General features: G+C 40.7%; 1 protein-coding gene across 1 annotated transcript in view; it reads left to right on the top strand.

The window, feature by feature from the left end:
* The window catches only part of LOC106951889 (tensin-4), an 18,741-nt gene extending 6,199 nt beyond the window's left edge, over positions 1 to 12,542 (top strand). Inside the window, exons 3-12 of the mRNA XM_015039654.1 lie at positions 2,456 to 2,807; positions 4,635 to 5,029; positions 5,121 to 5,252; positions 8,369 to 8,461; positions 9,763 to 9,840; positions 9,961 to 10,020; positions 10,375 to 10,546; positions 10,676 to 10,744; positions 10,855 to 10,884; positions 10,976 to 12,542. Coding sequence (XP_014895140.1) covers positions 2,456 to 2,807; positions 4,635 to 5,029; positions 5,121 to 5,252; positions 8,369 to 8,461; positions 9,763 to 9,840; positions 9,961 to 10,020; positions 10,375 to 10,546; positions 10,676 to 10,744; positions 10,855 to 10,884; positions 10,976 to 11,108 — 1,514 coding nt within the window. The 3' untranslated portion in view covers positions 11,109 to 12,542. The remainder of the gene's footprint in view (positions 1 to 2,455; positions 2,808 to 4,634; positions 5,030 to 5,120; positions 5,253 to 8,368; positions 8,462 to 9,762; positions 9,841 to 9,960; positions 10,021 to 10,374; positions 10,547 to 10,675; positions 10,745 to 10,854; positions 10,885 to 10,975) is intronic.
* The last annotated feature ends 197 nt before the right edge of the window (positions 12,543 to 12,739 follow it).

The raw sequence follows: 12,739 nt of genomic DNA, 5'->3' as shown, positions 1-12,739 counted from the left end.
CACACACACACACACACACACACACACACACACATATATATACATATATATATATATTTTACACCTTTTAGTCTGACTGCAAATTAAAAAGGAACTACAGAAAAAAAGAAGCTAAAAATACGAACCATAGACTGGTAATGTTTGCTGTATTTTTGCACTATTACAACTATAGTTAGTCAAATTAGTCACGAGACGAGCTGCAGCATTTTGTACCAGAGGAGCAATTTCTGACGCCCCAATGAAAGCACAAAGACAATTGTAAATGTCAAGCAGCGTGATGTTGGAGAGTCATTTTCATTCTACACTGTCAAATGTAAGTAAAACAAAATAAGTGAATTTGATTTAGAATGGCCTCTACTGACCAAAGTATTGTTTACATTCAGCAGTACCGAATGGAAACAGCTAAAGGTCTCTCTTTCCCGCTTATAATCAGTCTATTCTTTACTCATGAGGATTTTAACCTCACTACATTCATCTGGCTTTGTAAATCATGTTTTCACAGACAGCGTCTGTCAAACTAATCAAGCGAGGGCTGCTTATTTTTGCCCATTCTTCATTTCATGCCTTTGCGCTTTAACTCAAGTTATTCAAGTCATTTTTAGAAAGTAATTTACCGATTCTTGCGCTGAATTTTAAATAGTGCTATGCTCAGCTTGGACATACATCTCAAACTTGGTTAAAGCATCTCTATTCAGATTTCTAGAATTTAACATTTCGAACCAGCAATGTTCAAACAAAGTCCAGATTCCTTCAAAAACATCATAAAAACAGCCCTTAAATTCAGAACAGAATAGGAATCTTGAATTAGACACCAACTTTGGTCTGACTAGAACAACCCAGCTGTACGGTTGTTTTTCTGGCAATGCTCATTCCCCATTGAGTGGACATCCCAAAAAGCAATAGAAAAAAAAAAATAAAACAGTTTGGACTTGGAGTTTTTTTCTTGCCTAACGCGTTCTTAGAAAGAACAGTCCGCTGAGCAGTGAGTCATGTCAGCCTTTTCAAAAATCCTCACTGCAGATGAGTTGGAAGTGGACTCAAGGTTAGGATTCTTCAGATCCGACTCGGCCGCCAATCCAGCTTCGAACACCCAAACACTCAAATGCACACAAACTGTAGGACGCTATTGGAAAACGGTCGTGTTCAGAAACATGTCAGCATAAATAACAATGTATTTAAAGGAGCCAATTACCCAACTTGCAACCGCCGGGCTTGGCCTGCAGCAGTGGGATGTGGCTGTGGTACTTGGCTTGGGTGGTTCGATGCCCGGCATCACTCCGTGTGCCTTTGGCCAGCGGGGTGCTGCTCCTCCGCTGAAGACCAGTGTGATGGCCAGTCTGTTGTGGTGCTTGGAGTCTGTCTGCTTCAGACTCCTGTGGCTTTTGGAGGCGATAGCTACGTGCCCCGAGCTGCTCTTTGGTTTCTGAGAGTTAAAAGGTGTCTTTGTGGAGCAAAGCTTCCTTGGCGCACGCAGGCAACCAGCCGTTGGCTCAACAGCGATGTGTAATTGTGCTATAAAACCAGTCAGCCTTGTAAAAACAAAAAGCACAGCTCTTAAAGTGCACGCACCTTTTGTGATATATTAAATGGTTTTAATCGCGTAGCTGTTGCACCACATCTGCCCAGATTGAAACCACACCCTGTCAGGAACATTAACCACAAAGTCATGCTGGGGGGTAATCAGGCAAGGCCTCCTCCGCTCAAGAACTTGTGCTATCGGAAACTGTGTACAAGGAGCAAAACAATATGAAAATAGATTTCCTGTTGCGCTTGCTTTTTTCATAAAGATGTTTTGCTCGTACTCCTTTTGCTCGCTTTTCTTGAAACCGTCAAGTGGCGTAGAGGTGAAAACGTTTACAGGAAATCGGTAGCAGTAGAAGATTTTTTTTTTAGATGTATTTTCTGGCTGGCAAAAACGAGAAGAAAGAATTTCTGTGCCTGTTGATGAATTCTCATTTCCCATTTCTGCAACGTTTCACCTTTCAACAGTGTGCCATGCTGCATGTTGCCATGCATTTCATATCTGTGAAAATGTTAGTCATTATTTTTGTCAGTGCAACTACGAAACCCACCCTTACACATATGCTTACTGGAATGAAAAGGTTTTATTTTTTTTTTCCTACAGACATTCACTCTGTGCTCGTCAGCACAATGAGGCAGACGCAAACGCAACAGTCCAAGAACAAGCTGAGACTCCTCTTATTTTCTGTTATTGCAAAAGCAGAAATACGCCTTGGAAAAGCAATTAGTTTGGAAATGATAGACTCCTCTGCATGTTCCTGCATGAGAAATATGAACTTCTCTAGCACGGTCATTTCTGTGTTTCAAGAAAGAGGCCTAGCCCATGAAGCGAAAAACAAAAAACAAAGTCAGACAAGTTCCGGGCTGCGGAAAGCTTTCATATTCTTATGTAACTCTTAAGCATCCTAACCATGACTCCTCATTTGATCCTCAGACTCCCGTTCTTCGGATGACTCAGATGGCACTTCCCATTGCGTGCTGATTCCCAGAGGATGCCCTCCACACTCATCGCCAGCTGTTACACTTCCTGTTGTGTCTCCCAGTGTCCCCATCCCCACGCCCGGCAGCCTCAGAAGCAGCCCCAATGGCGCGCTGGTGTTCTCCGGCTCTCCCACATCCTCCCTGCCGCCGCTTCCATTTGGAAGCGCTCCCAGGCGAAACCCCTCGCCAAAGAACGACCTGGCCTTCTCCCCGGGGTCACTGCGCCTGTCGGGCTCCAACAGAAACAGCGCCACCTCGCTGCTCTCCATGTCCACATGCTCAGATACCAGCTACATTTTGGGCAGGTAAAAACCGATGGAAACTCTGTTGTTTTTCATTCAGGATTTTATCTCATTGAGGCGTGTTTGAAGAAAAAAAAAAAAAAACCCTGAAAAAAACAAAACAAAAAACTTAAACATGATTATAGAAACCTGGGAAAAAAAAGATAAAGAAAATGCAGCCACAACAACAAATATGAAAAAGAATCAGAATAAAACCAATAATTATAGTATAACTTAGGAACAATTCCTGTTTTTATGTTGCACCCCACTTAAGACAGGAAGCAGGCAGGATCACATGTTAGGCATGTATACTGGTGAAGTGAGTCAGATAGAGGAAGAGAGTTGGAATCACAAGTGGAGAAAAAATGGGTACCAGACAGAGAAACCACAAGAGGAATAGATGGGCTGAGACAGAAGACGATCTGACAGAGACTGGAAAGCTGGAAGTACAGGGAGGAAGGTGAACGCGTGCAGATAGGAGGGCACAACATGCTTACAGGAAAACACGGGACTGATTAAAACAACAGCTTTGAAGAACATGACTAAACAAAAACGTGAACGGAGAGACAAATCACAAGACTGAAATAACCTCTCCCCCTTCCTCCCTCTTCCCACACAAAATGTTAAAGCCAAAGTTATAAACCAAACCGATTATTATATAACTGCATGTCATAAAATTACCACACAGAAAATTCACTGAAAAGAACAATGGAAAGCACATTGTGTTAAATCTTCAGAAGCCAATAAAAGAATCTAAATGATAGATAATAGAAAAAAAAATGCATAAAATATAGTAAATCAAATTGCTGAACTAAACAAACAGAAAATTAAATGGTTCAAATAGAAGGACAAAACTGTGCTACGTTTTCAAGATCTAATTATAAAATACAAAAAGTTTTGTTGTTGTTGTTGTTTATTAGAGGCAACAAATATTTGGAGATTAGACGGTTTTCTTCAGAACAATTTCACCTACAACCCAAAACCATATTAGGACTAAGCAGAGTTTAATCAGAGTTTAAAACGTGGAACTTTCTGTAGCTCTACACATTTGAAGGACATTGGAGATGAGGGGGAAAAGTTAGATTTCTTTTTGTTCATCAGAAGCAAGCACATTCAAATATGAAAGTAGCGATAAACGATGCCTATTAATCAAATGATGTAGGTTTTTGTTACTTTCCTAATTCATAAAAAAATAAAGAAACACAATTACTTAATTAGTTCTTTATCAAAAAATGTTTGCATGTTGATGCACTCTCGTTGTAATTTGTCTTTGAAAAACAATTTCATTTCAAAGACGTCAAGAAAAATACATCTTTCTAACGGAAGAAGAAGTTAGAAAAATATAGATACGTATCTATAGCTAGAGAGATATGTGCTTATCTGTCTATCTGGATGTATAGCGATAGCTAGATACGTACCTAACCTTTAGCTGAAGTAACTTAAGTGAGATGGTTTTGTAGATATCTATCAGCTTCTCATATCAGTGTGAAGAACATTTGACACATTTATCACTTTCCGCTTTGAGATGTTTGATGGGTTCTTGCACAAGTAGCCTGTTTCAAGTCACACCCTCAGCATCTCAGCAAGATCAAGACGTGAACATCAGGAAATTATACCCTTTTTATTTGGAAGTCAGGCTTCCTGTTCATTTTTTCATTCTGGAACTTGAACATTTCAACAAGAACAAAAAAAAATTGTAGTGGTAGTGGTACTCATAGTATTTAGTGTGTATTCAGTATAAAAAAAGAGTTTAAAATGACAGAGTCAAAGTTGTTGTTTAGATAAAAAAAAAACCTCAAGTATAAAAGTATTGTGATGATATTTTATTAATTTTTCCCCCCCTTTCTACAGCAACTTATCTTTGACTGAGGACCCCGACTCTCCAGAGTCCATCCCGACTTGCGCTCTAAGCCCCTTCAATGACGGCTCCAAATGTCCGCCATTTGACAGCAGAGCCTCGCTCTCGAAGCAGGGTCACCTACTTGAACTACACAGCAGAGGAGCGAACAGCAGTCCCGCTTCGCTCGCCGGCTCCCAGACAGATATTCCTTTGCTCCTGATCAACGGCGCGCCAGAGTCGGACGTGAGGCCTTCTGGGTCAGAAGCTGACCTGGTCCAGAAAGTCCCCGCCTCTCCCTCAAAACGGAGGTGTTTCCAAGCGAGTTTCAGCGGCAGCCAGACGTCTATGAAATTCGTCATGAACACGTCGAAGTTCTGGTTTCGTCCGCACATCAGCAGAGCGGAGGGTAAGGTGGCCCCTGACGTTAGCTTTACGTGCCGTGCGTGACAACGGATGTCAGAATAAACGCCTTCTTTTGCCAACTGCTTTGCTCCCAGCTGAAGGTATTTTGAAGGATAAGGAAGCCGGGACGTTTGTGGTGAGAGACAGCACCTCCTACAGAGGAAGCTTTGGTTTGGCCATGAAGGTGGACCAGTCGCCCACCACCCTCACTGCTGCCGCCTGTCCAGGTAAACGTCTGCACACGAACACAGCAGCTAATGACTGCTTCTGAATCACTCACAAGGCTCACCGTTTTTATGTTCTGTAGAAACAACGCGCACTCTGGAAAATTCATTTAAAAAAGAAAAAAAAAAAAGAGTCTGAAATTGAGCATTTTACAGATCTGGAAAAGTACGGAAACAGATCAAAGCATGGAAAAACGATTTGTATTCCAAGAAAGTTCTCCTAACCTATTCATCCATCCCTATGTCCATCCTTAAAAGGCCCCAATTTCCCGGTGAACTTTTTTTTTTTATGCTGCTGGGTTAGAAGAAGATTGGCAGCTGTGGAAATTTGAGCCTGGAAAACGGACGGAGTCTTTGGACGCGAACAATGTGAAGAAACCCTGCAGAGAGGAACGCAGAGACAGATTGTCTGTCCAGTCTGCGTCTAAAAAACACAGTTTAAACGGCTTTTAAAATATTTGGTCAGAAACAGGCAACAGAAAGCCTTAAAGCCACAACTCCCACAGTCAAAGACAAACAATGCAAACACAATGTGCTGTGGAAAGTGGATGTCATCTTATGCCATGCGGCAGTCTGCGGCGAGCCAGGGGACGGTGCCAGTGATTTTTCCACCCGCGGTGTGCATTGTGTAAACACCAAAGAAAACGGGCTGTTTACGGCTCTGAGAGCAATCAAAGAACAAAAGACAAATCTCAATCACAAAGCCATTTGGAGGTTTACTTCTGTCACAAATTTGTAACGTTGTAAACGTAATTACAACAAAAAGATATGGAAGACATCACTCGTCATGCAACACGTGTTTCAAAATGGATGGGTGAGACTCTATCCTGTAGCAAAGGGGGGAAAAAAACACAAGGATTTTAAAGTCACACTTCTATCCATCCTGCAAAGATTGTAAAGAATTAAAATGTTTGCATGAAATTTAGTCATTTAATAATAAGCCAGAGCATCAAGCAACAGATAAACGCTTTTCAGATAAAGTGAAACTGGAGACATTAAAGCAAGTTTTGAAAGTTGAGGGGTTAAATATCTTCATTACTCGAGGTTGTCGTAAAATAACTTTTATGGCAACTTCAAGTTCCAGCTTGCAGAGCTTGGCAGCCTCACAAACGAGCTTAAAACTTGCAGCAGCATACCCTCCTGGAAATGGAAGAAATTAATAGCGAGCACACAATGTTACGGTACTGGCTAAGATAAAAATTTATCAGTAAAAGATGTGGGATATAACTCCACTGTGAGGCCTCTGCGGTAACTTCAGTAATTGATGTTGCCACGCCAACTATCCTTTATTTGTTATGTGCATATATGCAGTCAAATGCAAAAATAAATAAAAAAAAAATGCTGGTTAGAGATCACTAATGAAAACTCCTACATTTATATCTTTTGAATGTGATATAAACAAATAACAGGTAAAATAAGAGAATATTAATAGAATAGAAACTTCATCACTGTTTAACTCACGAGACACAATGAAGCAGTCATTAACATGCAATCATACAAAACATTCCATAAAAAAATGATTCCCTAATCATAACAAATAGCATATAGGAAATGTAAATCTATGGCTTAAATAAAACGAATAATATATGTTATTCCCATTCATGTTTCGTAACATGGAAACTAAAAAAAAAAAAAAAAAAAAAGGGATTTGTGCAGCCTCATGTCCCAGCGACAACATCTGTTAAAGTTGTTATACAGAACAATGCTCATGGGAGAGCAGCAGACTCCCAGGGCGCAGACACAAGGGGAAAATGCACCATTAATTGGATCAGACTTCTGGTAACAATGGGAGAGAAAGAACTGAGGAAAAACAGGCAAAAACATTTCGGCAGAACTCCACTGTTTGATCGCAACATCAGGAGCATTTGTACCCGTCACAGTTTATATGGAAGAAAATCCAAAATGACTCCAGCACTGAAGGGGGAAAAAAAAAAAAATAAATAATAATAATAATCTGCTGCCAATCACATATTTTAGGTCTTGGGACCGCGTTGCTGCTTCTAGCCTGGGGGAATCTTGGATCTGTGCAGAAATTTAAAAGGTTGTAGTAGGACTACCAAGCAATGGCGCAAAAAGTGGGTATGCAGCGCATGCAAAGCATAGGGGCGCAGCACCAGAGGGGGCGCCAAAACCCCGTCTGGAGGGTGCCGATTATGTTTTCCTATACACTTCATCTCACGCACATAATGAGGTAAATCTAGCGCGAGTTTCACACTTAGTGTATCCTCGCCTCAGGGGGAGGCGAGGGGGGGCGATTTATGTTTTCGCATCCACCTGAATAATGTGCAGTTACGCCACTGCTACCAAGGCATGTTGGATTGAAACAGATGGCCCAATGTCAGAAAGCTCACCCTCAGAAGCAAGTCGTGTTCTCCAACATGCTAATGACCCCAAGGAAAACATACAGCTAAAAGAACTTAGGAATGGCTATGAGGAAACAAAAACAAATAATTGACTCATTGCAGATGACTGTCCTTGAACCCAGATCTTTATACTATCCGATATCTGAGGAAAGACGTGAAAATGTTGATCATAACCGTCTAAACCTGAGACCGTTTAAGCAGTTTATTCAGGACAACTAGGTAAAACGACCTGCTCGCTCCTACAGTCACTTGTTAGAGAGAGACTAATGGTACCATCTTGCTTTGCATGTCCACATTTTACAAACAAGACCAAATAAAGTCAAATCACAGAGACCAATTAATCTAACACGGAGGTCTTTGAACTGCAAAAGGTTAACTCAGAGCATTTCAGCTCCACAGAAAGATCCTGGCCAGGACTCGACCCCAAGGAGCTCCTTCTTTTGAAGCGTCAACGCTAACCAGTAGGCCACTGTGCTGCGCTACAACAGACTTTGCAGGAATCTTCCTTGTTTAGTTTTTTCAGTCTGAACTTGTGTTGCAGTAACTTGTATTTTAGCTTTTCAAGGCCCAAGGACTGATTACTCTGGATTCAACATTTCTGATGTGGTGTTCTTGCTTAAATGCTGTTGATTGGACTTGTCGATATTTGTTGTTTCCAGGAGGTCTTTTGTAATTCTTACTTGATCAAAAGCAATTCCTCCTCTTTAATGTGGCGAGCGAACATTTTTGTGACATTTGTTGCTCTCGTGTACTCAGGAGAGAGCGGCTCGGATCACATCAGGCACTTTCTGATTGAATCATCGGCTAAAGGCGTTCGCATCAGAGGTTCTTCTCAGGAACCATACTTTGGTGAGTAAACCTTCCATTTTTTTTTCACCCCGCCTCCCCTTTTTTTGAACAATAGTTCAGTGGGTTTAACATTCAGGTTTTGTAATAACATGAAAGCTTCAGTTGGCCTTCTTGCAAGAAATGAGTTTTTGAGGTTTTTTTTTCTCTAACCACAGAGACATGATCATTTTGTCTTTCTGACATTTTGCTCGTCTTCGACATGTGTGGTTTCCATGTGTGAGACAGATGCAATGGTACCTCTGGCTGCATAACTAGATGTTGACTGATAGAAACTCTGAACCTCAAATTCTCTGTGGTGTAAAGCAATTAGAATGCCTGTGATATGGAAACCTTTATTTTCTCATGTTAAGCATCTTCATTTACCGATGCTTGTTTTTTTGAAGAACAGGTGAATATAATTATGTATATTTTATACATGAGCATGTTTTAGTCTCTTTTCCATTTTTGCTCAGTTCTTTCCATTGAAAGCGGATGGGGGAAATACCGAATCCTGTTTATGTAGGACTGTAGGTGCCGACTTATTTTTCTTTTTTTAGTGCTAAATCTACTTTTATTTCTTTGGAAACTGAAACTAAGAGCTGAACAGTGTAAGAAACATTTAAGCTGGTATTTCTGCCTCAAGCCAGTAGCGGTGTTTTTGATATGGGCAATGTGGGCAACCACCCAGGGCAATACCTCATCAGGGGTGCTCGCCTGTGGGGATTGCTTTTCCTGGGGGTGTCAAACAGGCTGTGGCCACCTCTGCCTCAAACTAGAAGTTATTCTGAGATTTTATGCTAATTTTAAGAATCTTTGCACACGACAGTCTCAAATCAGATACATGTTTATCTTCTTGCTCTTATTTGCAAACAAGGAAAAAAATAGCAAGAGGTTAGAGTATGCTCTGCACCTGCAAGCTTTCTCCTCATAACCGATAATGCTTCCAATATAATATATCTCATCTAAATAGTCTCTCACATCTTTGAAAAAAGCATATCTCCTTTGCTCTCGCAACTTTTGTGTTATTTATTTAAGTTATTTTGGGGATAAGATTAGACAATCTGAATTCTTGAAGGATGAGCTGAGCAGCTTGTCTGTGTCCATTTAGTCAGGACAACAAGAAAAAAATCGTTTCAAAAATAGGGATGGCTCAAACAACTTCAACATTTCTTCTCTTATTTGGACGTGAATAAATAAATACCATATTTTCCGCACACCCACTTGTTTAGCCACATTTTTGTCTTGGTAAAGTTAGATTGAAAAATGGCAGCAAAACTGTTCTCAGATTCTAAGCCGAAAGATTTTGGTTGTTCTTCTTACAGGTAGTCTCTCGGCTTTGGTTTACCAGCACACAATCTCTCCTTATGCACTACCCTGCAGACTGCTACTAAATTACCAGGGTGAGTAAACCTTCATTGTGAGACATTTCCTGATGTGTTTGTGTGCAACTAATACAGATATTTGCAAAAAAAAAACCCAACAAAACAAAACAAAACAAAAAACACCTCCATTTTTGACAGATATGAGCACAACTGGAGAGAAAGTAAATGAAAAAGCATCTGCAGAGAACAAAAGAACAGGTGAGTCAAGGTCACACAATGTTTGTGTCATGTGCATTATATTGAGATTTTTTTTTTTTTTTTTTTTTTACCAGGGCAAGGGAAAAACGTAAAATAAGACAACTACTTCATTACTTAGCATTCCAGAACATATCTTAGGTTGTCACATCTTGCATGCATGGAAATAAAAAAAAAGATAGATAAAGAAGCAATAGAAGCTGCTTATGCAAAGCAAGACACATGTGAAGGTGATGAAGTTTGCAATAAGTTAAAAGCAACAACTGGGGTGTAAAAAGTTACGTTCTTCATTGTGCATTTGTAAGTTATTTCTTATTTGGCAGAGAGAACTAAATGGATGCTTTGTCTGTTTTGCAGCCTCCAATTTTATCTATCTGAATGCCGTTCCCACTGAGATGCTGACAGGTCCCTGCGCCGTGCAAAAGGCGGTGTCCTTGACACTTGAGAAGACACCCGGTTCCTTCGCACCCACTATTGTGAACATGAAGGTGTCCCTCAAGGGTGTTACACTCACAGATATCAACAGGAAGTAAGAAAATATATCTCTTCATTATAAGGCTGAGATTGCTACCGACAGCCTGCTTCGGAGTCGTGCTGCTGGCGAGGCGCGGTTTGTGTGAAACATTTTTTCCAAAACCTACCGTTATTTTTTCGGCAGGCTTTTCTTCAGACGCCACTACCCGGCTTACCTGCTCAGCTACGGCGGTGAAGATCCAGACAATCGCCTGTATGTTTATGCAACATGCTCAGGACCTTGATGAATTCGACACATGCATGCGTCTCATCCCCTTCACGTTTCTGTTAGTGCTTATAAAGTTGTTTTCTGTCCTCCTGCAGGTGGTTGAGAGGCACGAGCTTTGGTGCAAGGTAATCTACGCTTCCAACCTGCAATACATCTGTTTCTGTTGTTCCTTTTGTGCAAGTGCATGTAATCAGTTCTCATACCTTCTGTCTGCAGGATGTTTGGTTTTGTGGCAAAAGGTGTTGAAGCTGGCATGGAGAACGTTTGCCACATCTTTGCAGAGTGTGACCCCCTGCAACCTTGCAGCAAAGCCATTGAGTATATTCAGGCTTCCATAACCAAGCAGTAGACAACCAAACTCTGATGACCTCCTGTGACCCGTTTTACACTGTGCTGCCTTTGACTGACATGCAATGCTGGTCGAAATAAATGTCACGACTGCTGATGAGCTGGTCAAGTTACCGTCTCTTCTGGGGCTGAAAGCCCAGATGAACAACCGACTTAAAGCTTAACACTCCAGTATCACATCCTGATCCTTAAAGTCCCACACAGAAATGAATGTATTTTTAGCTCAGGACTATAAAAAACAGATGGAGTAACACATAAAAAAAAGATGACGTCTTGTGCTTAAAATTTGTCCAGCTTGTAAAAAATACTACAGAAATGCAATTACCTACCCCAGACAACAACTTTAATACTATTTTTTATGTCTTAATGTTCCAGCAACAGGCATCTTAATTTAATATCAACTTGTTTGTCCTGTTTGGTGACAAACTGAGCTTTGCAGGAAATATTTACACCATTTAAACCTTACCACACTTTGTTATATTACGACAGTAAACTCCGGTGTATCTTATTGGGATTTTATTTATAAGGCCAAACACAAAGTAGTGGATAATTTTAAACTGAAAAGTGTTTCACAAATAAATATCTGAAACGTAAGGTTAGCATTTGTAAGCAGCCTCTTTATATCGAATACCTCCAAATAAAACCCGGTTAAACCCAACGGCCCCCAGCTGTATATTAAAAGCTACCAAGTGCTCAGCGTCTAATGTAATCTCAGTACAAATGCAGACATCCTGTTGAGGTTTTAGAGGTTTGTCAACGAATATTAGTGAACAAACAGCATCATGGAGACCAAAGTGCACAGCAGGCCAGTTATGGACGATACTGTGGGGAAATTTAAAGCCTGTTTAGGTTATAAAATGATGTCTTGAGTATTTAACATCTCAGGGAGCATTCATCAGTCCATCATCTGATTATGACACAACTGGAAACACGCCAAGACGTCCACCTAAGATGGCAAGGACAACAACCGAGAAGCAGCTGGTAGATCTGGAGGAGCTGCAGAGCTCCACATTTCGGGCAGGACAATTTTGTTGATAGGACTATTAGTCACTCATTTCACAAACCTGACAATCATTTCGAGGCGACCACAAGCCACGCAGAGAGCTCAACAAGCATGTGGAAGAATGAGCTCTAGACAAAGCACAAAATGTAACTTTCTGGATGTGCAAGAGAAATTGGTAAAACTATAAACACGGCGGTGGCAGCATCCAGCTGGACGGATGCTTTTGTTCAGCAGGAACAGGGGAGCTGGTCAGAACTGATGGAAACGTGACTACAAAGCCTTTCTGGGATTCTTCTGACTAAGGGAGCTAAATGTGAACAAACATCATACTACCTAGGTCTTATTTGTAAGAACGTTGGAAATTATGTTTCATTCCACATCCATTCTGATAAAATAAGTTTGCGGGTGCATTGCTACACAATGTAACAGAGTTAAAAAAAAGGCTTATAAATGCACAGAGTGTAAAATTATGATGCTTACGTTCTGCTGATTGCTCAGACTGTTACTGAGAGACTTAGACTCTGATGTATCCATTAATTTCTAAGAAAAAAATCTGTGCAGATGCCCTCACTGTATAAATCTGTTTGAATGTATTTATTGTTGTGTTCTCTGTAAAGATATGGATTTGT

Source organism: Poecilia latipinna, unplaced genomic scaffold, assembly GCF_001443285.1.
Source record: "Poecilia latipinna isolate Pla-1442-1.1 unplaced genomic scaffold, P_latipinna-1.0 Scaffold478, whole genome shotgun sequence".
NCBI lineage: Eukaryota > Metazoa > Chordata > Actinopteri > Cyprinodontiformes > Poeciliidae > Poecilia > Poecilia latipinna.
The sequence above is the reverse complement of the archived record's forward strand: the minus strand, read 5'-3'. Positions and strand labels throughout refer to the sequence as shown.